Here is a 23,271-nt window from a genome sequence, read left to right as displayed (position 1 = left end):
AAAGGAGTGAGTTCAATAATCATATTTTGATTAGGCTTGATGGTAAGAAAGGCAGATGAAGCAGTTTGATCTTGTGCAGAAGAAGAAGTCGCCATTGTTGATCAAAGGAAGAATATGAACAGTGTAAATCGTCGTTACAGTTTAGAATTCTTTGAAGCGGTAGAAGACAAAGAATCGTGCAATCCCTTTATATACCGTTGGTAGGAGAGAGAAAATCGTGACGATTGTGACATTATCTTCTAAAAAGTAGCCTGAAAAAGCGTGATTTGACAGGTTGGATGTTCCTAGGTAGGCATCAGCACGCGTGCATATAGCGACCGTTCAAATTCACGCGCCCAAAAAGATTTCAGCAATCTGCATTTGAATTAGAATGTACCATCGGAACCTGAATTGCCCTTGATTCACTAGATGACAAATATACTCAAACATATCATCAATAGAATGGGGAAAATTAAAAAATTTCGTGCATTAGAGTGACAAAAGATAAAGTAATAAATCAAATGTGTATGGGTTGTGAGTGATGTCTGACAATTAGACGAAAAACAGAGGATTTCGGGTAAGAATCGTTTCCTTCGAAGTCAAGAGAGACTCAAAGTGCTTGTGTGGATTCCCGAGAATACGATCAAGTGTTTGTTAATAAACATCGAAAGGTTTCTTTTCATGACATAGGCTTATGGTGGCTTATCTTCAACCGAACATCAATACTTAAAATAAGACCTAGGATCGAAAGAAGTACTTGTGAGACCGATGTGGTCTGTTGAACAAGTAGGCAGGTGGTAGTTTGTGATGACAAAAGAATGTATAGAAATCTGAAAAAAAAAAATTGGATCTTTATGGGAAGAATAGTCTTGGTATTAGACATATTCATAAAAGACCTCGCAAAAAAAAAGATTTCAGTCGGTACCAAGTAAGAGCTTGAATATAGAAATTCATCGTTAATTCATTATGGGTGTTGAATTTTAGGTCTCACTCAGCACGTGGTATACGTATCTAAGATAATAAACACAGATGTTGTGCAACCATAAACCTCAGTGGTAAAAACCAAAAGTCTCTAGGGTAACAATAGTGAACCGATAGTAGATGGAGAATGGTTTGAGGATGGTGAAAGAAATAAAGGTACCTTTTTCTATTTAAGAGGACAAAGCAGAGAAACTCTTAACTCATGTGAGAAGAGTAAGGTAGCTCTAGACCGATTAAATAAGAATTTCCTATTTGGGAAGAAACGATAGGTTGGATCGAATCATTAAGGCCTTGCTCTAGGTCGTAGAGGCTTGAGTCAACATGCAGCAGCATGCTTCTAGGGACCCTTAATTAGTTCAAAAAATACACATAATACCTGTACCAGCTCCATTTTCTGTTCTTCGTGTATCCTTGAGACCGAAATGAGACAAAAACAAACAAATATAGCACACACACAAAACAAAAGAAAAGAAAATATTTTTGAGTTTTTAAAATTTTCTGAAAAAGAATAAATACAGAAAAAGAAAATATTTTTGGATTTTTGAGGTTTTCTGAAAAAGAATAAAAACAGAAAAACAGAAAAAGAAAATATTTTTGGATTTTTGAGGTTTTCTGAAAAAGAATAAAATCAGAAGAAGAAAATATTTTTGGATTTTTGAGGTTTTTTGAAAAAGAATAAAAACAAAAAAAGAAAATATTTTTGGATTTTTGAGGTTTTCTGAAAAAGAATAAAAACAGAAAAAGAATCGTAAACAATTTACAATCGAAACCTTATCTTAGTTGAATGAAGCGAAATAGACCGAGCGGTCGGTTCATTTCGGTTCTCAAAAATTTGAGGAGCCAAAATAGACCGAGCGGCCGGTGTATTTCGGTTCCCAAAATTTAAGGAGCTGAAATAGACCAAGCGGTCGCTCCATTTCGCTTGTCTAATTTTTTAGTGAGAGGATTAAGGATTCGGTACCGACTCTGCTTCCATCATACCCAGGCCTTGTCAGATTCTGTTAAAGAGTGCTTCTGGTAATGCCTTAGTGAATATGTCGGTCAGTTGATCACCAGATCGAACAAAATGTACTTCTACGTTCCCATCTTCAACATGATCTTTAATAAAGTGGTATCTAAGTGCAATATGCTTAGTCTTTGAATGTTGCACTGGATTGTGACAAATCCTTATCACACTTTCTGAGTCACAATAAAGAGGTATCTTCTTCATGCTTAGCCCATAGTCTCTCAGTTGACTTTGAATCCAGATTACTTGAGAAGTTCAAGAGGCTGCAGCAATATACTCAACTTCGGTTGTAGATAATGACACGCACGTTTGCTTCTTAGACTGCCAGCTAACAAGTTTTCCATCGAGAAATTGGCATCCACCTGTGGTGCTCTTTCTGTCCAGTCCACATCCTCCTAGATCAGCATCAGAATAAGATTGAATGAAGAATCCAGATCTTGCAGGGTACCAGAGACCGAGAGAAGAGGTTCGCTTTAGGTAACAGAAAATGTTCTTCACAGCAACCATGTGTGGTTCTCTTGGATTAGCTTGAAACCTGGCACAATAACACACGGAAAACATAATGTCTGGTCTATTAGCTGTTAAATACATAAGTGAACCTATCATTTGACGATATTTTGTTATGTCAACAGCAGGTTTTTCCAGAGATGGTGTTAGTTTAGTGCCAAATTCCATTGGAACCTTTACTTTTGAGTCGCCTGTCATTCCGAATTTTGTCAGTAAGGTTTTTGTATAAGCCTCCTGGTTGATGAATATGCCTTCTGTTCCCTGTCTAATGTTTAAACCAAGAAAGAAATTAATTGGACCCATTGCGCTCATTTCAAATTTAGTCTCCATCAACTTTCTGAATTCAGCTGTTAAGCTAGGATTCGTAGAGCCGAAGATGATATCATCAACATAAATTTGAACAATCATTAGATGTTCGCCTTCTTTCTTTCGAAAGAAGGTAGGGTCAACCGAACCTTGCTTAAATTTTGACATTTTTAGAAAACGAGTTAAGGTTTCTTACCAGGCTCTCGGTGCTTGCTTTAATTTGTACACTGCTTTATCTAGCACATAGCAATGATCAGGGAATTTCTCGTTTACAAACCCAGGCGGTTGTTCGACATAGACTGTTTCTTCTAATTCTCCATTCAAGAAGGCACATTTGACATCCATTTGGAAAACTTCGAAGTTTTTATGAGCCGCATATGCCAAGAAGATCCTTACTGATTCCAACCTAGCTACAGGAGCGAAGGTTTCTTCATAATCTATCCCTTCTTCTTGACAATATCCTTTCACAACCAACCGAGCCTTATTGCGAATAACATTCCCTTCTTTATCCAGCTTATTTCTAAAAACCCACTTCAATCCAACTACAGAGGCATCCTTTGGTGTAGGTATCAACCTCCAAACTCGGTTTCGTTCAAACTCATGAAGTTCATCTTGCATTGCCTGGACCTAATCTGAATGATCAAGTGCAGCATTTACCGTTTCTGTTCGATCTTTTAAACAAATGAATTAAATATGCAAAATTCAACTTTAGAGAATAATGTAGTTTGTTTCGCCTTTATTTGAGACCGAGTGAGAACATTTTCAGATGTTTCACCAATTATTTGTTCCTTGGGATGGTCTCTGGTCCATTTCACCAATGGAGGATAATTTGGGTCCTATACTGAATCCAATTCGGCATTCACTTCTACTTCAGCTTCAGAGATATCACATTTGCCTTCATCAATTGTGCTTTCGGTCTCTTTCTACCCCTCGATTGGTAAAGTATAACATGTGTCTTCACTCAAGGTTGCATTCGTTGTGGGAGTAGATTTCTCCCCCTCGGTTGTACTACCAATAGGTGGACTTTGAGCCGAACTTTCCTCTTTTTCTGGGCCTTTAAGAGATGGAGACGAAACTGAATCCTCCCCTTCGAAAGATGCTTTGTTTGTTTCTGTTGGAGTTGAACTTTCTCCATGTAATGATGGATTACTCTTAGCAATTGGAGGTTCATTTTCCATTTCTTTAGCAGTTTCATCTATGAGTTTCTGAAGATTTTCAACTTTGTTATCTGTGGCTTTCGCTTCTGAGGTTGCTTCCTTTTCTGGTTCATCAAATAGACGCATGTACTCTTCAAACAAGTTGGCTATAGGAACCGAGACTTGTCCTGATTCTGGAAAAATGTCTCCCATATCACTTTCTTTTCTTTAAACTTTCTTCATATAGCAGTCGTCGAAGGTGACATAGTAAGTTTCTTCAATTCGTTTTGAGCGTTTGTTCAATACTCTGTACGCCTTCGACGTTAGTGAGTATCCCATAAAGATTCCTTTATCGGCTTTGACATCAAACTTATTTCGGTTCTCTTTTGAGTTGAAAATGAAACACCTTGAACCGAAAATATGGAAGAACTTGACATTCGGCTTTCTGTTGTTCAGGATCTCATATGGAGTAACTGAGAATCTCTTGTTCAACAGGGACCGATTTTGAGTATAGCACACAGTAGCAACAGCATCAGCCCAGAAGTATAATGGAAGTGAAGCAAAACTTAACATGGTTCTGGCTGCTTCACACAAAGAACGGTTTCGTCTTTCAACAATACCATTCTGTTGTGGTGTATAAAGTGCCGAAAAGTTATGAGTTATTCCCTTGTCAGCCAGAAAACTATCAAAATCATTATTCTTGAATTCCAGACCATTGTCGCTTCTGATATTCCTCACTGTTTTCCTCAGCTGTACTTCTATTTGCTTAATGAATGTTTTCGGCTTGGGAGTTACATCTGATTTTTGTTTAAGAAAGAAAACCTAGGTGAAGCGTGAAAAGTCATCTACAATTACAAGAATATACTTACTTCCACTAAAGCTTTCAATAACCGAAGGTCCACATAAGTCGATATGCAAGAGTTCAAGAGCTTCAGCTATCTTCGTGTTGATTCGTGTAGGGTGGCTCTTTCTGCTTTATTTCCCCATTTCACATGCTGCACACAGATGGTCCTTGTCAAATTTGAGAAGAGGAAGTCCACGAACATGATCACCAAGCACCAACTTATTAATGTCTTTAAAGTTCAGGTGCGATAGTCGTCTATGCCATAACCAGCAATCATCTGTATTGCCTTTGTTAGCAAGCATATTGTTGGTTTTCCTCGTATGGGATTGAGATTTAATGGATACATCTCTCCTTTACGTTCGGATTTCAACAGAACCTTCTTGGTTTGTTTTTCGATTATCTCTGACCCCTCATCATCGAATGAAACTTTCAAATTTGTGCCCACAACTAATTGTGACACACTTATGAGGTTGTCTTGTAAACCTTCTACGTAAGCCACTTTTCAAATCGTGAAGTCACCGTTTGTTATCATGTCATATCCCTTGATTGTTCCAAAAGAGTTATTCCCATATTTCACACAGCCACCGTTTTTCAGCGAACGAAATTCTCTAAGTTCTTCCTTCCTCCCTGTCATGTGACGCGAGCAGCCACTGTCTATGTACCATTCTTCGTCGAACTACTTGTCACTCATTACCTGCAAATTTAAGCAGATTTAGGAACCCAAAGTTTCTTGGGTCCTTGTGAGTTTTTCACAGAAAAAGGAATTGCAGTAGAAATATCAACCAAGTATGTTCTTTTTACTAATGTGGTTTGATCTTTTCTTTTAATTGTATACACCTTAATTTTTGTTTTATCTTGTTTAAATTTGAGTTCATGGATTAGTTTGTTTGATGATTTTTGACTCCTAGGATCAGTTGATGATTGTTTATTGTTGCTCCTACTATCAGCAGTTAGCTTTTCTTTTCCTTTCAAGGTTGCTTTTCTTTGAGGTTTGTTGTAGCCGAAACTAGATTGAGGACCAAAACTGGGTTTGCATCTGTTAGGAGGACCGAAACTCGACTTAGGACCGAAACTAGATTAGGGACCGAAAGTGGATTTTCGGATCTCAGACTTGGAATAGTAAGAACTTGGGCTGAATTTGTCTGTTACTTTTTCTTTTCCTTTGTCCTCTGAAACCTTCTTCGGAGGAACGTAGTTGGGATTTTGTGAATTCCAGTAACTCTTTCGCTCATTCAAATTCTTAGCATATCTTTGATTTCTTAAGTGTTTTTGCTCAGCTAGTTCCTTCTGCGATTTGAGCATATTGAAGCTTGCCTTTTGCTTCTCTCTTTGGGTTTCGGTTGTTTTGACTTGAGCTTTCGGTTCTTCTCTCTGTTCTATAGGAATGACCTTGGTTCCACTCGTGCTTGGTTTGTCAGAACTCGAGGGTTTATTTAAGGGTTCAGCAACGTATCTTCCTTTAACTTTCCAGGAGGTCTACTCAGATAAGCCTACAGTTTCGTCTGCATTATCTATGGGAGCCGACCAGAAGAACTCTTCGCATCCTTCTGCATTATCTTTTTCTACCAAGACTCTTAGTTCTTCTGTTTGTCTATGAGTAACTCCTTCAGTTGCATACACTTGATTTGGCACGGTTTGAACCTTTTGATAAACCACAGCTTTTTCTTTAAGCTTATTTTCCTTATCCTTTGCTAGACGAGCAAATTCAACCGAATCTTCTGAGATTAATGGTTTATCATTCTCAGTTTCGCTCTTCGTAAACTCGAAGCAATCAACTACATCTTCTACAAATATCTCACTCATCTCATCAAATTCAGATGCGTTGTCTAAGTCTATTATACTTTCAGAGGTTAGTTTGGCATTGGATTGATCAAATGAGTGAATAGTGTCCGATTTGATTTTCAATTTGTCATTTTCATCTAAAATGTCTTTTAACATGCATTTGTGTTCTTTTGAATCTATGAAGGTTTCTATTTTGTCTAGACCAATTTTGTATGACATGGACGTCTCTTCTGATGATACTACTGATTCGCATTCTGCTATTACTTCATCTTCCTTGAATTCAAGAAAAGGTAAAATCATCTTATGGATTTTCTTCCCTATCTCACAGCTTAAATGCAATTGAGCTATATTAGTGTATAAACGCTTAGCAATTAAACAAAAAACATTTCTCTGTTTCAAAATTTTCAAAATGTCTTTTTGCAAATAAAACTTCCGTCCCTAGCTTTACCTAACTCCGCCTCCTTCAACTCGATCCACATCCTTCTCTCCTCACTCTTTGAAGACACCCTGCTGAGTTGGTCAGTTAGCTTAGAATTCGCTAAGCGGGTTTGCATGAGACTTCCACTTAAGTTAGAGAATTTAAATTTTAATTCGTTTAATTCTTCTTCATAATTTGTTAATGGAATTTTAAGTGATTCGAGGATGGTTTGTACCTTTTTTATCAATCGATCGCAGCCGTTGATCTGCTCACTGACAGGCTTTGGCACGAAGCATTTGTCTTCACTCAGGTTCGATTCTTTATCTGCACTTTCGTTTGATGATCCAGCGGTGACCATCAAGCACTTCTCGGCCGAACCTACTTCCTTTGCCACATAACCCTTCCATGAGTGGGCTGTCTTACTTCTTCATCCTCAGAGTCGGTTGACCACACTTCCATGCCACCGAACTCGTCTTCATCAGCCTTTTCCTGCACAATTAAAGCATTCATCGTACCTTTTGTGCCGTTAGTTGTCTTCTTGTTCTTGATCTCTTCCATCTTTCTCATGTAATATGGCTCATCATCTTCCCCGTCTCTCTTCTCAACCAATTTCCTTAACATACAATCCTTTGCAAGTGGTTCTTGCCATGGTAGTAGTTGCAGTTGTATCCCGAGTCTCCTGCAAGTTTGCTCTCACTCTTGTCTTCAGTCTTTTGAGAGGCGATCTTCGCATCATCCTTCACTTTCTCGGAACTATAACTTCCTTGCCAGTTTCGGTTCTTGTTGATAGGAAATTTTCTTCTAGCAAACTTCTTTGGATTGGTGACCATCATAGCATATTCTTCGCTTGTAAGGTCATATTCAGATATATTCGACTCTTCTTCTTCTTCTACAACACCTTTCCTTTTGATATGAGAGCCAGTGATCCCATGCCAGAGACCACTTTTGCTTCTTTGGTTACTTCACTTTCATGGGACTTAAGGATTCCCACAAGTTTTGCAAGCGAGTAAGATTTGAACTGCTCATGCACTTTTACGGTAGAGACCACAACCATCCATTCGGTTCTTAGTCCGTTCATGAAAGTCACCTTTTGCTCAGTTAACTTTCTTTCTATTCCATGCTTGACCATTCTGCGGAGAAGATGATTGAACCGATCGAACGTCTATATGAGTTTCTCCTCTGGTTTCTGTTTGAAAGCTCCAAATTCTGACAGCAACAAGGTTTGAGTTGAGTGTTCCAGATCTTCATCAGTTGAATAGAGTTCTTTCAATCTGTCCCAGATTTGTATAGCAGTCGTGCATGAACCCACTAATTGAAAGGTGTCAGATTGCAAGGCGAATCTTATCATTCGCATGGCTTTCACATTACACAGCAACTTGTCTTTCTCATCCTGTGGCATCTTCTGTTCATCTGCCACCAGTTTGTTGTACTCCTGTTGACTCTTGACAGTAGCGTTCGTTCCCGAATGAACAAACCGTCCAAGAGTGATGGCTTCCCAAATGAGATAGCCATGATCTTCAGAACCTATCACGTAGTCTTCAAAGTGAAGTGCCCATACTTCATAGCCTTGAGTATAGAGTATGGGTATACTAGTTGTAGATCCAATGTTGTTTGAGATGTTAATGGGATTTGTTTGCGAATCATCGTGAGACATGTTGAGTTTTTAGAATCAGACTTTTAAACTCGAGATTAGGGTTTTATCTAAAACAAAGTTGCCTTCGAAACGAAGAAGATGACTTGTTATTTATACGATAAAAGCGGAAACCCTAAGGAATTCTGAATACAGAAGGAATGCGTATTGATCACACAAACTCCTGTTCTGATACCAATTGTTAGAACAAAGTTCTTTCAGGATCGATTGATTCTAAGTACGCAAACAAGAAAGTACGTAAAGTGAAAAAGAATATGGCTTGAATACGTTGTATGATTAATTCTTCAACACCTCAGAAGAGCTCGATTAAGAACTTCGTCTGTAGAGGTGTGTAGGGTTACAAAACTCAAGCGTAATTAATAAGACGTCTAAAACATAATGCATACATGCATGCATATATATAGTCTAACCCTAAGAGATAATCACGGATGGACAGGCCCAATCCGGATATATACAAAAATCCCTAAGACGCAACACAATAAGTCCCAACATAAATGAAGATTAACTGAATCCTCATCCACCTCGCCGAGTTGTATAAACAACTCGTCGAGTTCATCATCAACTGATACTCAGGTCCTGCCCTTGACTCGCTGAGTTATATGAACAACTCGTCGATTTAATCTTCATCCGATGAACAGATTCTGTCCTCGACTTGCCGAGTTGATGAACAACTCTTCGAGTTCTATGAAGATTGCCTTGGACTTGCCGAGTCGGTTCATGCACTCGCCGAGTACCATGAATTTCCAGAACAATTTGCTTAGTCCAGAACGTTAAGTCACTTCCCGGGACTCCCTAAAACCTTTCCACAATCATCTGGTCCTTTTGACCCTCACTGATATGGGACAGAACCCTTGGATTCGCCGAGTCCAGGAATGGACTCGCCGAGTCGGTCACATCCCCTCCTTAAAACTTCGATTTCTGATGTACAACACTTGTCCAAAAGATAGATCCGAGCCCCTAAACTCGATCTAACACGTTAAGTTAAAAACTTTACATGCATGCATGGGACTTTAGAGCTTAAAAGGCTCTAAAATGGTTCTTTTGTTGCATGGGGCCTTCCTTGGGTGCAAAAGCAACCCAAATCTGCCTTGTGACTCCAATAATGACATGATCCAGAAGCTCAAACCCCCAACCATGTTTGCAAACATGGTTGGTCACCAAAAATGGCTTATAAAAGCCCTAAATCGCCTCAAAGAGGGATCTAACAAATGATTGAGCAAGGTTCAAATTTATACCTTCTGTAGACTGCAAATGATGAACCAAACTCGAATCCTTCAGTCTTCTCTTGATCCTTCTATGCTCTTCCTTCTTCCTTGAGGTCAAAACTCACAAGAATCACTCAAAAGCCTTAGATTTTCTCAAGAACGGCTAGGGTTTGCTATGAGAAGTGTTTGGGAGCATAAAGGGGGGAATGGAGGCTGCATAAGGTCATTTAAATAGGGTGCAAATCCCTGGATTAGGGTTTTTGTCCAGACAGCGGCTACTCGCTGAGTCCGGGACCCGACTCGCCGAGTCCGCAACTTAAACTCCGCATCTCATCCTGCTTCTACTCGCGCGAGTCATTCCTTTGACTCGCCGAGTCCAAGGCCAAAAATGCAAAAATAATTGAAGATTTAATAACATAATACGTACCAAGAACCAGGTGCTACAATTGTGTTGGGCCTAGCCAGGACTAAATTGATGGGTTCAATTAGAAGTCTTATGTCGTCATTATAAATAAAAAATCAGGAAACAAAACTTGGACAATGAGATTGATTTTAATTCATGTCTTGTGTCCATACGATATCTTGAAGAAGGGAGGAATATTTGATCACTTATCTTAGGACCAATGTCTGATTAGATCAGAGTTCGACAGTTGCTTTGGAAAGCACACTTTGTTGTTTAATTTAGTTATAGACTTATCCAAGTGGAAGAATGTTGGATTAGGTGTCTAAGACATTAACTAAATTATTATGAACTTGAACTGTTAGCAAAGTCCTTTTGGGTTTCCCTGAAATCTAGTAGTTGATTGGAATGATTTGTGGAGAGAAATGATGATTTATTAACTTATTATATGATTAATAAATTAATTAGAAATCAAAATAAATAATTTATTAATATTTTTTGAGAAAAATATATTAATTATAAATTATAACATTTAATTAAAATTTAATCATAAATTAATTAGAATTAATTTTGGGATTAACTTAATTAATTAAAAGTAGAAGAATTAAAAGTGTCAATGTCCAAAAGTTGAACATTGACTAATTCTAGAACCTCCTTAGGAGAGGGGGGGGGGGTTCTAGAGGGGTTTTATAGAGGTTTTCTAAAGCTTATAGGAAGCTTAGGATTGCTTTGGGGGGGGGGGAAGATAAGGGTTAGAGTTATCCAAAAAGAAACATGCATTTTATACACATCCTTAAGCCCTATAAATACCCCCAAGGACTTAGGATTTTCGGATTCACTCTTCTAAGAACCCTTAGAGCCGAAAATCATACCTTCTACCCCTCTCTCTTCAATAGCCTCCATTTACTAGGGTTTGGGTGTGAGATATCAGAGGCACTAGATTTATGGCGCTGGCTTTTTGAAGTTCTACAAAGAAGGATTATTAGTTTGTTTACATTAATAAACTAAAAGTTATGTTTTCTATTATCCCTACTACTAATCGAAAATAACAATGTACTTTAGGGTTCTTGAATTCAAATTGTTGTTTGCATATCATAGTGAGAACATAGATCCTTTAGGGTGTATGCGAACTTAGGGTTTATGTACTTTTGCCAAAAATATGATTTTTGTAACATATAAAACCCATCACTAACAACTATACTTATCATTCACTCGCAACCTTATGGTAAGATTGACTCTTTCATCAGTAAGCTACTGAGATCCCGTCCCCTCATGAATAAGTTTAACAATCTCATATAATCTATATCATAAATCACCAACCTATCTATTTTTTTTATCTTCTGATATAATTAACATTCCAATTTCTAATCTTCACTTTTAAAACTTCCAGGTTGTCTTTAAAAGCAATAAACCTATTTGTAACAAATTTGTCTTCATATAATCATCATAATTAATATATCAAAATGAGAATCACCAAAGACACAAATCTTACAAAAATATCTATGTCTCAAAACTACCAAGCATCAAATAGATTCCCATGATATTAACAAAAAAAACTATTTACCATCTCCACTAATGTGAAGTTTCATTCTTGACCAACATGCCTATAATCAAACTATAACATACTATTAATGCTAATTCCACCAAGAAAAGATATGAATTTTTAATAAGACTAAAATAATGACATATGATCCAAGTTTAACCCAATAACTCACATTCATCAACATCAATGAATCACATTCATTACAACACTAATGTTATATAGGTTCCCACATAAGAACATGTGCATAACATACATTCAAACCTCAAATCCAAAAAGACATACCTTTAGGACATCAACATATACCTTTTTAATCTCACTGACAACACAAAATGATTTTTTGTGTACAAAATTCACCACGCTTTCTGATAAAATAAATATTCCAAAGGTTTTCTTCTTCGATGCCACGAAACCTATCACTAAAAAGATTTCAAAACCACATCAAAATGTTTACAATATGAAACCTCTAATGGTTCAACCTATTCGAATTATCCTTCTCGGAGGTCATCAAAGTTCATTTCACAAGGTTTCTCAAATCAATCTCAAACTAGGCTACCTATGATTTAGCACAAACACCAACTATCTCTAAAATAAGCCAACAAGATACTTAATAAACATTTTTAAACAAATGGTAAAGTGTACTATTTGGCCACGTTGAACCGTCCCGATCCATCACATAGGGGTAAATCGCAAAACACTAACTATATTTTGAATGTGTCAAATTTTGAACCCCATACCTTACTTATAGAATTTCGCTTCTCAATCGCTACAATTTTTATTTATGAGTAACCATCGATAATGAATGCTTACCGACATTCAAAACAAGGCCACATAAAACATCAACTTTAATGATTTTCCAAGTGTTAAACTGAAGCATTAATAGTTTCATTCACTAGTGGACACGACTCCCATAAAACACTCATATATCACTTAGAATAACATGAATCACAACCTAATATGAAATACTGAGACTTAATAAGAACAAATGACAAAAAAAGGTAAACTATACTCTTTAGACGATCCACGCTGAAGACCCACCTAAATCATAAAGCATTAAAGATATTTTAGATGTGTACTGAATTTTGACGCCTATTTATGAAATTTTGTACCATAATCAGGTATTCTAACATAAAAATTATGAAACAATTTTATAAAAGAAATCGTAGTAAAATTGAAAAAGAAACCAACAATATGTTTCTATTCATCCATTAAAAGAAATTTGGGTTTTTAACATGAAAGAGAATAAATAAAAGGGATAATGACTTGAAAGGGTAACGAACTTTCGACTTTGTTCACATTTAGTCACTAAACTTTTTTTCGTTATCTATTTGCCATTGAACTATTGAAACTGTTCATATTTTACCCTTATGACCGGCTGTTACCGGTCATAAGGGTAAAATGTGAACAATTTCAATAGTTTAGTGGCAAATAGATAATGAAAAAAAGTTTAGTGACTAAATGTGAACAAAATCAAATGTTCGTTTCCTTCTAAAAAGTTCAATGACTAAATGTGAACAAACTTCCTCTTGTATTATGTTTTAGTAAATTATTTATTTTTGCTAAACTGTAGTAACATTTGTTGATGAAGAAAATCTATGAAATAAAAAAACAAAACCCCAAAAAATATGTTAAAAAAAATGAAAAACCAAAACCGAAATAAAAAACCAATAGTTTGGTATTTTCCAAAATAAAAAATCACAATTTTCCAATCTGATTTTGGTTTTACAAAAATTCAACTTTCGGATTTCCATATCTAAATCCTTCCCCATTTTTATAATCGAAAAATGATTATAAAACCAAAAAGGGAATGAGAAAGCGTTCAATTCAGAATTTTCTATCTAAAACTCCCCCTTTATGACATGAGATATATATATATATATATATATATATATATATATATATATATATATATATATATATATATATATATATATATATATATATATAGAGAGAGAGAGAGAGAGAGAGAGACATGTAAACACCTCTATATAGAGGGAGATTGGAAATTTTGATTTTTTATTTTGGAAAATGTCAAACCATTGGTTTTTTATTTCTGTTTCGGTTTTTGCTTTTTTTAAATATATTCTCAGGTTTCTGTTTTTTTTTTATTTCATAGATTTCTTCATCAATAAATATTACTACAATTTAACAAAAATAAATAATTTGCTAAAACATAATACAAGAGGAAGTTTGTTCACATTTAGTCATTGAACTTTTTAGAGGGAAACGAACTTTCGATTTTGTTCACATTTAGTCACTAAATTTTTTTTCGTTATCTATTTGCCACTAAAGTATTGAAATTGTTCACATTTTACCCTTATGACCGGTAACAGCCGGTCATAAGAGCCGGTAACAGCCGGTCATAAGGGTAAAATATGAACAATTTCAATAGTTCAATGGCAAATAGATAACGAAAAAAAGTTTAATAACTAAATGTGAAAAAAATCGAAAGTTTGTTACCCTTTTAAATCATTATCCCTAAATAAAATTGGGAATCTAGAAAAATGATAATGATAGAAAAGTTGAGATCTTTTGTTTGAGAAAATCCTCTTTCAATTCTAACGAAAATAAATTATATCCTAATGTTTACCTTAACTCCTACATAGAAAGAAATCGAATTTCAATTTCACTAGATTCTGATCAACCAAGATGGCCCGGCACTTGGAGAATAGAAACCTTTTCAGATCAATTTTATTCATTTCTAATAAACAATTTCCTTTTCCTTTTTCTTTTTCTAAATTCTTAGCGAACCATACAGATAGAACCAGAGATCGCTTTCCTATAAGTTATATAGCCCATTTTCTCTCTCTTCTTCTTCTTCTTCCTCTTCCCATCTCTCTCCCCAATTGAGATCGTTTTCAAATTTGTATCAGTGATCCAGGATTTATCTTCTTATGCCCTTCTATCTTGATTTACACCGGGTTTCAAGAAAAACCTCATGTAAGTATGCTATCTTTCCCTTTTTCTTTTTCTAATTTATCCTGCTTTTCATGGATTCTGTACCAGAAATCATGTAATTTGGTTGTTTTTGTCTTCATCTGTTTGCCTTTTCTTTTACATGTGTTAATTGTAGAAGATTCGTGTTCAAGAATGCTATGTGGGTCTTGTAGATCATACCCCAGATCTTGTTGTGCTTTGAGTTAAATGAGACTCTTTAATCAACTAATGATGTGCAACGAAAGAAACCCTTTTCTTGAACATGTGCTATTTCAAGTAATTCTAATTAAAAATCAAAATTTGACCCTTCTACTCAAAAGAAAAACTGTACACTTGTGTTCTTGATAACTTGTTGTGTTTTGAACTTTTGATCTAAATGAGAGTATTTAGTCAACTATGATGATGAACGAAAGAAATCCTTTTCATCTCCATGCGCTATTTCTACTCATTCTGATTAAAAATCAAAACTTGATTCTTCTTCAAAAGAAAAACTGTAATTGTGTTCTTGATAAACAAAATCGGTGTATAGTCTCCATTCAACATTGCTAGGTTGTTTTTCCCCTTTTAATTTTCAATTTCTTTTAATTGCTTGCAGAAGAAGTCAACTTTGAAGTTCCCGTTGATTTAAGCGTAAGTTATAACTACGATTTGCCTTGGTTTTCCGGAAAATTGAAGTAATTCAAAGGCGCGTTCATGAAATTGCCTTCTCGTGGGATTTCTTGATGTTAATCCCACATTTTGTTACTAATTAGAACCATTCGACTCCAGAAGTGATTAGGGTTTTTGCTAATTTGGTATTAGGCTAGCAAGAAAACTTTACTTTCTTGCCTAAGTTATGATCAATAAGATCTTTAATCGGCTTCCAAGAAAGCCCAAATCTCACGATAATCGAGATCAAGGAAACCCTAATTCCTCCTCAAACACATCCACAAGTTCAAGACCCAACAACGAATCAAACCCAAACCCTAATCGATTCGCCAATTCAAATCCCACACCCCAAAAACTCACAAACAACAACAAGCTTCTCCAACCTCAAACATCAAAACTAAACGGATCTTCATCTTCATCTTCATACGAAGCCTTACCTTCTTTCAAAGATGTCCCAAACTCCGAAAAACAAAACCTATTCATCCGAAAGCTAAAACTTTGTTGTGTTGTATTCGATTTCACGGACCCCACAAAAACCCTAAAAGAAAAAGAAATCAAAAGACAAACCTTAGTAGAACTCGTAGACTATGTCTCATCCGCAAGTGGAAAGTTCCCCGAAACCATTATGCAAGAAATCGTGAACATGGTATCCCTAAACATCTTCAGAAGACTCACCCCTCAACCACGTGACAACAAAATTCTAGAAACATTTGATGGAGAAGAAGAAGAGCCTTCAATGGATCCCTCATGGCCTCATTTACAATTAGTCTATGAATTCATCCTAAGATTTGTAGCATCACCCGAAACCGATCCAAAACTAGCCAAACGTTACATCGATCAACCCTTCGTTCTAAAATGGTTAGATTTATTCGATTCAGAAGATCCGCGTGAACGCGAATACCTAAAATTCGTTCTTCATAGAATGTATGGAAAGTTCATGGTTCATCGCCCTTTTATCCGAAAATCAATCAACAACATATTCTTTCGATTCGTGTTTGAAACCGAAAAGCATAATGGAATTGCCGAATTGTTGGAGATTTTAGGGAGTATAATTAATGGATTTGCATTGCCATTAAAGGAAGAACATAAGTTGTTTTTAGTACGTGCTTTGATACCACTTCATAAACCGAAATGTATACCAATGTATCACCAACAAATATCGTATTGTATTACACAATTTGTTGAAAAAGATTGTAAGCTTGCGGATACGGTTATTAGGGGTTTGTTGAAGTATTGGCCAATTACTAATAGTTCAAAAGAAGTTATGTTTTTGAGTGAACTTGAAGAGGTTTTGGAAGCTACTCAGCCTCCAGAGTTTCAAAGATGTATGGTGCCTTTGTTTCGACAGATTGCTCGATGTTTAAGCAGTTCACATTTTCAGGTATGATTTTGATTTTTATAAAATTCTGACAAGTTTTTTTTTTTTATTACTTTCATGCTTTAGTTATTTGAGTTTTGATGCGTGAGTGGTGATACAAAAATGTTTAGCTCTAAATATGAAAAGGTTGCATTTTTTTTTGAAGTGTTTAGGTGAAATTACCTATTTGCCTGTGGTATAGTTACATGGAAGTGATTATGTTGATTTTAGTATGCAAGGTTCCTCATTTGTGCTATTATGGAAAGAGTGTTTTTGAAAATTTTCATGTTTTGATTTAAAAAGGGTTAATCTCATAAAAGACTTTATATTTTGTGTTTTTTCTGGATTAAACCTCGACTTTATTTTTTGCTTGAAAAAGACCTTGTATGTTTTCATTTTTTTCAAAAAAGCTCTCAACCTTCTAAATGCTTCAAAATAAACCTCAACTTTTTTAGTTTTTCTCGAAAAAACCATCACATTTTACAATTTTTTTTTGGAAAAAAAAATGACTAAAAGGGCCAGATCGGAAAAAAATACAAGGTTTTTTTCAGGCAAAAATAGATTTGAGGTTTAATCTGGAAAAAAACACAAAATATAAGGTCTTTTATGAGATTAACCCGATCTAAAATGTTAAAGTACCTATTTGTCCACCGTAGAACTATGTAGAATTGGTTATATACTTTTAGTAAGTTTAATTTTTCGATTATGCGATAGTTGAAGAGTATTTATAATATGATTAGTATCATAAATGACAACATCCCTCTCTCATTCAACTTCAATATAAAACATAAATGAGAGGTGTCTCTCATTTGACTTCAATAATGAAAGATAAATGAGAAGAGGGATGCTTTTATTTTGTTTAATTAAAACCTGATCATGTCAAAAGTTTAGTGTCATGTATAAGCCACATAGACGACAGGTGGTAGCCATCTCAGCAGCTTAAAAGATTGAAATAGGTTAAAATCAGAAGGAATGATTAAAACAAAACAAAATTTCAAACTTTAATAACCTAAATGGTTATGACATTGTACATTCGATTTTTTTTTCCTTGTTAGGACATATCTATAATAAACAAATTAATAAAAATATGTTGCTATTTCTTGAATACACAGGTGGCAGAAAGAGCATTATTCCTATGGAACAATGATCATATCGAGACCTTAATCAAACAAAATCGGAAAGTAATCTTGCCAATAATATTTCCAGCTTTAGAAAGAAACACAAAAACTCATTGGAATCAAGCTGTTCAAAGTTTGACTTTGAATGTCAGAAAGATCTTCTTGGATGCTGACTCACAACTCTTTGAAGAATGCTCAAAGAAGTTCAAAGAAGATGAATCAAGAAAGGAAGAAACCATGGCTAAACGAGAAGCCACCTGGAGCCGCCTTGAAGAGGCGGCAGCCTTCCGCTCCTCTGGCGGCAATGGCGGCAGCGGTAGTGGGCCGGTGGTGATGTCGCAGAAGGTCATTGCAAATCATGTTTCATCATCATCTGGGTAGAACACATATGAGCCATTATTTGGTTTTTGTTGCTCGTTTAGGAAATGGTGAGATTGGTTGTGGTGGTGGTTTGAATGTGAAGGATTTGTGTATATACGATTTGACCCATTTTGGAAATGTTTGTTTTTTTTTTTTAGATGATTTATGAATTGTTATTTCTCATTTTCTTGGACTTTAATCATGTTAGTTTTATATAATTCATGTTTAAGTTGCATATTTGTTTGTCAAATATGGTGAGCTTATGGTGTTGTTGATTGGACTTTGTGAATTGAAAGTTGTATTATATTTTGATTTTGGTCTTCGTTCTAACTTTGACGTTTGAGGTTCTCTTTCATATAAAAGGTTAAGATTGTATTTGAAAAATATATTAGGCTAGTGGAGTGAGTTGACATTTCCAAACAACCAAAAAAGACAAACCAGAAACGACCAAATGAACCAATTTATTTATTCACCATATGTCTTCATATACAATGCAAACAAGATTCACTCAACCATTCACAAACGAATTTGGCAACTACCAATAATGGCTAAAGTTTTGGAGGCGAGGTCTTAAATGATTCCACAAAGAAATGAATCAAGGAGACTACCAAAGAAAATACCAAATTTGCAAAATTTGCATGAAATGAGCGATTACCAATAAAGAGTTAATGATATTCGGTGATTTATTTAACAACTTGAAACGCTAATGGGAAAATGGTTAAAATGATGCGACAATTTTTAACAAGCCGTTAGAAATATTCTGAAAAGAACACAAAAAAGCTTTTAAACATATTGAGTTTTTGAATGTACTAAAAGATTGCCGTATATCGGTATATGGCATGATATAAGATCATCTGAAGCTCAAATGGATGGTTCTAAAAGGTCAAAAATATTTGACACTGACTACATTGCGTCGGATGCTTGTGGCGTGATCAACCTCAATGATGATGATACCGTTGTGATTCCACCGCCTTCTTGTCCAATGGGAATGGACAAAGTCAAACACAAGGGCAAAGATAAAGCCTCGACTTAGGATGGGCTAAAAGAAGTGTGGTTGGGGATCACAAAGCCTAAATGCAAATTTGAATAAATACCTGGAGTTCACTCAAGAAAACAAAAGCAAGAAAGAAAAAACTCGTTACATGAAGTTTTTAATGTGACTTGACTAATTTTATCGGGGAGAAGTATGAATTGACTTTGACGGGTAAATCCGAAATTAAGAAAAAAATTATAACCTGTAATTTTTGTCTTTTTTTCGTTTTTATTATTATGTTTTTTAGTTTTTAATATAGTTAATGTTAATGTAATTTTATTTTAAATTAATGAAATGTTTAGTTTTTATCTAAATTGAATTGTTTAAATAAAATTAAATAATAAATGTGACATGACACGATAGAGCGATAAACCATTGATTATTAATAGCGAATAATTAGAAGATCTAATTAAAATAAATTAACGTTGATATAACCGATATAACAAAGACAAGAATAACACCACTTCCGTCCGTATTATCCTAATTAACTTCAAACTACCAAATTATGAAATGTTCGCCATTCAAATACTATATACATATCAAATCATACTATATTATAAAGAAATCATTTTTATTTTCACTACATTCATTTGAAACTTCCATGCATTTTTCCTTTCACCGCATTCATTTGAAACTCTCACGACTTTTCAATTTCTATCTAATAATGATTATAAATTGATTAATAAGGTTAAATAAATATCAAAGATAAATTGTAATAATATATAAACTAAATTTCAATACTAAAAAGATATCTTTACTTCTACTTATAAATTTTTTTTAATACTTTTAACATATTATACTTAATTTATTAATTTTAATATATTGTTGGATGCAAACCATTATCATTTTAAAGCTACAATTTTTGAACAATTTGTATAAAATACTTAAATTATTAATTTTAATATAACATTATAGGGTCAACTTAAATATAAATTTTAGTTTAACTTAAACAACCCAAATAATATTTTGTAAATAGTTAAAAGTGATAAATTGTAGCGTCTTTCTAATAATGATTATAAGTTGGTTAATAAGGTTAAATAAATATCAAACTGAAAGTATAACCATAAATAAACTTAATTTCAATATTAAAATAATATCATTACTTCTACTTATAAAGTTATGTCTTTAACTTTTAATATATTATACATAATTTATTAGATTTAATATGTTGTTATATGTAAACCATTATGAGTTTAAAGCTACAACATTTGAAAAGTTTGGACAAAATACTTAAATTGTTAATTTAAATATAACATTACAGTGTAAATTTAAATATAAATTTCAGTTGCACTTAAAAAACTCAAAGAATATTTTTTGAATAGTTAAAAATGATAAATTATAGTGGTAAATGCAAAAAGTAAATTGTAATCTCAGCTTAACTAAAATATTTCATAAATATATTTTTATAATAGTTAAAAGTTTTAAAATAAATAGCTTAAAATAACTTATATTAACAAAAATTAAAAATAACTCTATATAAATGACTGTATTGTTACATTTAAAATCAAAAAAACAATATTTGATGTTTTAAATAATTATAATGATAGAAATTAAAACCTTAAGCAAATAAATTTTAAAAAATTAATTAACAATAACAACAACTATAAATAACATTAATCCATATATTATATTTAATTTTATTCATGAGTAACTCACGGGTAGAAGTTATTCAAAAGATTGAGATTATGCAGTTATAATAGATGTATATATTATCATATAATTTAAAATAATCAATATATTATATCATTTTAGTCTACAAATTATTATATCAAATTTAACCACAACTTTGTTGTTATATTTAAAAAAACATGTATTTGTAAAAATTTCAACTATATAGATATTTCTGCACAATGTAAGGGCATTCGCCTAGTATGTTACCTATCACTATAAATGACCTATCACTATAAATGTTACCAACTTTTATAGGTAAACTCTAAGGCATAAAAAAACCATTAAATAAAGAAGAAAAATGTAAGTTAAATACAAATTAAGATATCATAGTTGACAACATCTTGGAATATCATAACGAACCATTTAGACATTTTGACTATAAATGATATAAAAAAATTATTAACCAAGTAAACTATTAAAACTTTCATACACCCACAAATACTTCTATTATAGAATTTTATTTCCACCTAACATATAGATATATCGGTCGATTAGCGGGCAGTAACTATTCGATTTATCGGGAGTGTATCTGGGGAATACTCATATTGGGTAAATTATAAAAAATAAGTTTTGGAAAATTATATATTTAACAAATATTACAAGTTCATTAAAATTTATAATAAAATATATGGATATTAATAACAATTATAGTTTTTTTTTATTAAGGAAAGTCAAAATTTCCGAGTTTGACTGAGTTTTTTCGAATTGACAGAGTTGACCAAGTTGAACTGAATTTCCCTGACTTGGACCTGAATGTGACCAATTACGAGTTCTTTTTGCCAGATTCTTAGAAAACCGGCTTGATATATACCCAATTCTGAATATTCGATGGAAAATAGACCAAATTTTACAATATTGGTTAATATAATTAGAAAATTATTATCTTTTATCACATCAATTTGATAAATTTTTAATCAACTACCAAGAGATAATATAAAATCTTTTAGAGTAAATTTTTTTGGTAGGAAAGTAAGAATTCTTTTTCGGGTATATTTTTCTGGTGAACAAAAACAAATTAATCACTAGATGAATAAAAAATAACATGATCCACAAAAAATCTTCAAAAAACATCTCGATAATTCATTTTTCTGATGATGATGTTGATATTCATTAAAATTATCATAAAAGTGAATTTTTCTTGATTACTTAAAAGTAAATCATGAAAGTGTTTTTTTGTTTGGAATTTTTTCTTATAAATCTTCTTACTTTTGAATCATTTAATGATTTATTTTATTTGTTTGATATATATATATATATATATATATATATATATATATATATATATATATAAAGTTTCTTAGCTTACGGTTACAAAATTATTTTCCCTCCAAATGGTAAAATTATATATATATATATATATATATATATATATATATAAATCCCTTTCTAATAAATAAATAGCTTTAATCTAAACCTTCCATGTGTCACATTCTTTACCTGCCACGTGTATGCTTAATAAACTTCCAAAACTCAACGTCTAAATAACACAATACGATTTGATTTCATAATCAGATCCTAAAATTCAGTAAATCAGTTTTAGTGTTACAAATTTACATGCATTTTAATATAGATAATGCATATATGATATCCCTAAAAACCAGCTATTGATTTTAATGGATTCAACTAATTAAGGGATACATTCTGGTATTACCTTAATTATTTGATCTTCAGTTTAATTCTTATACCTATATACGCCAACCCCTTCCTTTACCAAGAATACACTGCTAATTTTCTTTATCATCTTCATCACAGCGAGTTCAACAATTCTGCAATACAGAGTAAATAGAAACCACGTTAGTTCATATTCAATCACCATTAACCATCTTACTTTTTTCTTGCAATTGCATACTTTTATAGATGATAAAGAGAATTGTTCAAGAGGCAAATAAACATTCTACTTTGCTTTTGAAAACAATTATCATGCATGATAAATTATGATTTTTTTCTCCTTTAACTTTTTTTAAGCATGTCATTATGTCTTTTTTTACATTTGTCATAATATGGCATCCTACTTTGTTTTGAAGTGATTTTTTATATCATATCATTATGCTATAAAAAAATGTTACTTATCATCTTACTTTGTTTTTATTGAATCAATTGGTTTTGTATCAACGTACTTACTACTCTAACGAAACCAATTCCTAGAAAGACACATCATTTTTAAATGTAGTGTTGCTCCATCATCCATCTCAGGTTGGTAAAAACCTCCATTTCTCTACTTAACTCCCTGCAAGTTTTTACTATTTTCACCTGAGAAATAAAGTCAATAAAAGCCAATGGGTATAATGATTAAAATTAACTTTTCATAATAAAAAATCAATCCAAAATTAACTTTTCATAATCAAACTATACATGATATATATATATATATATATATATATATATCCTTTCG

The 23,271-nt window shown here is 33.4% G+C and overlaps 1 protein-coding gene and 1 pseudogene across 2 annotated transcripts; one reads left to right on the top strand and one right to left on the bottom strand.

Moving 5' to 3' along the window:
- Positions 1–327: 327 nt before the first annotated feature.
- Positions 328–4,961, bottom strand: LOC145095954 (uncharacterized; annotated as a pseudogene).
- Positions 4,962–14,442: 9,481 nt separating this feature from the next.
- Positions 14,443–18,410, top strand: LOC145093477 (serine/threonine protein phosphatase 2A 57 kDa regulatory subunit B' theta isoform-like). 2 transcript variants are annotated; one of them, XM_079031612.1, is made up of 3 exons: positions 14,443–14,695; positions 15,288–16,721; positions 17,810–18,410. In XM_079031612.1, the coding sequence occupies exons 2-3, from the start codon at positions 15,528–15,530 to the stop codon at positions 18,194–18,196; spliced, it is 1,581 nt and encodes a 526-aa protein (XP_078887738.1). In that variant the 5' UTR covers positions 14,443–14,695; positions 15,288–15,527; the 3' UTR covers positions 18,197–18,410. The 2 variants fall into 2 exon arrangements, with proteins under 2 accessions (XP_078887738.1, XP_078887739.1); XM_079031613.1 differs by having other exon boundaries at positions 14,443–14,699.
- Positions 18,411–23,271: the final 4,861 nt, after the last annotated feature.

This window comes from Lactuca serriola, chromosome 3 (assembly GCF_051521515.1).
Source record: "Lactuca serriola cultivar US96UC23 chromosome 3, Lser_US96UC23_V15, whole genome shotgun sequence".
Classification (NCBI taxonomy): Eukaryota; Viridiplantae; Streptophyta; class Magnoliopsida; order Asterales; family Asteraceae; genus Lactuca; species Lactuca serriola.
This window is presented reverse-complemented; position numbering and strand designations above follow the sequence as displayed.

Bases quoted from the DNA above. Each gene is read 5' to 3' on its own strand.
- LOC145093477 (XM_079031612.1), top strand. From the start codon at position 15,528: ATGATCAATAAGATCTTTAATCGGCTTCCAAGAAAGCCCAAATCTCAC. The intron at 16,722-17,809 runs GTATGATTTTGA...TTGAATACACAG, and splicing joins TAAGCAGTTCACATTTTCAG to GTGGCAGAAAGAGCATTATT.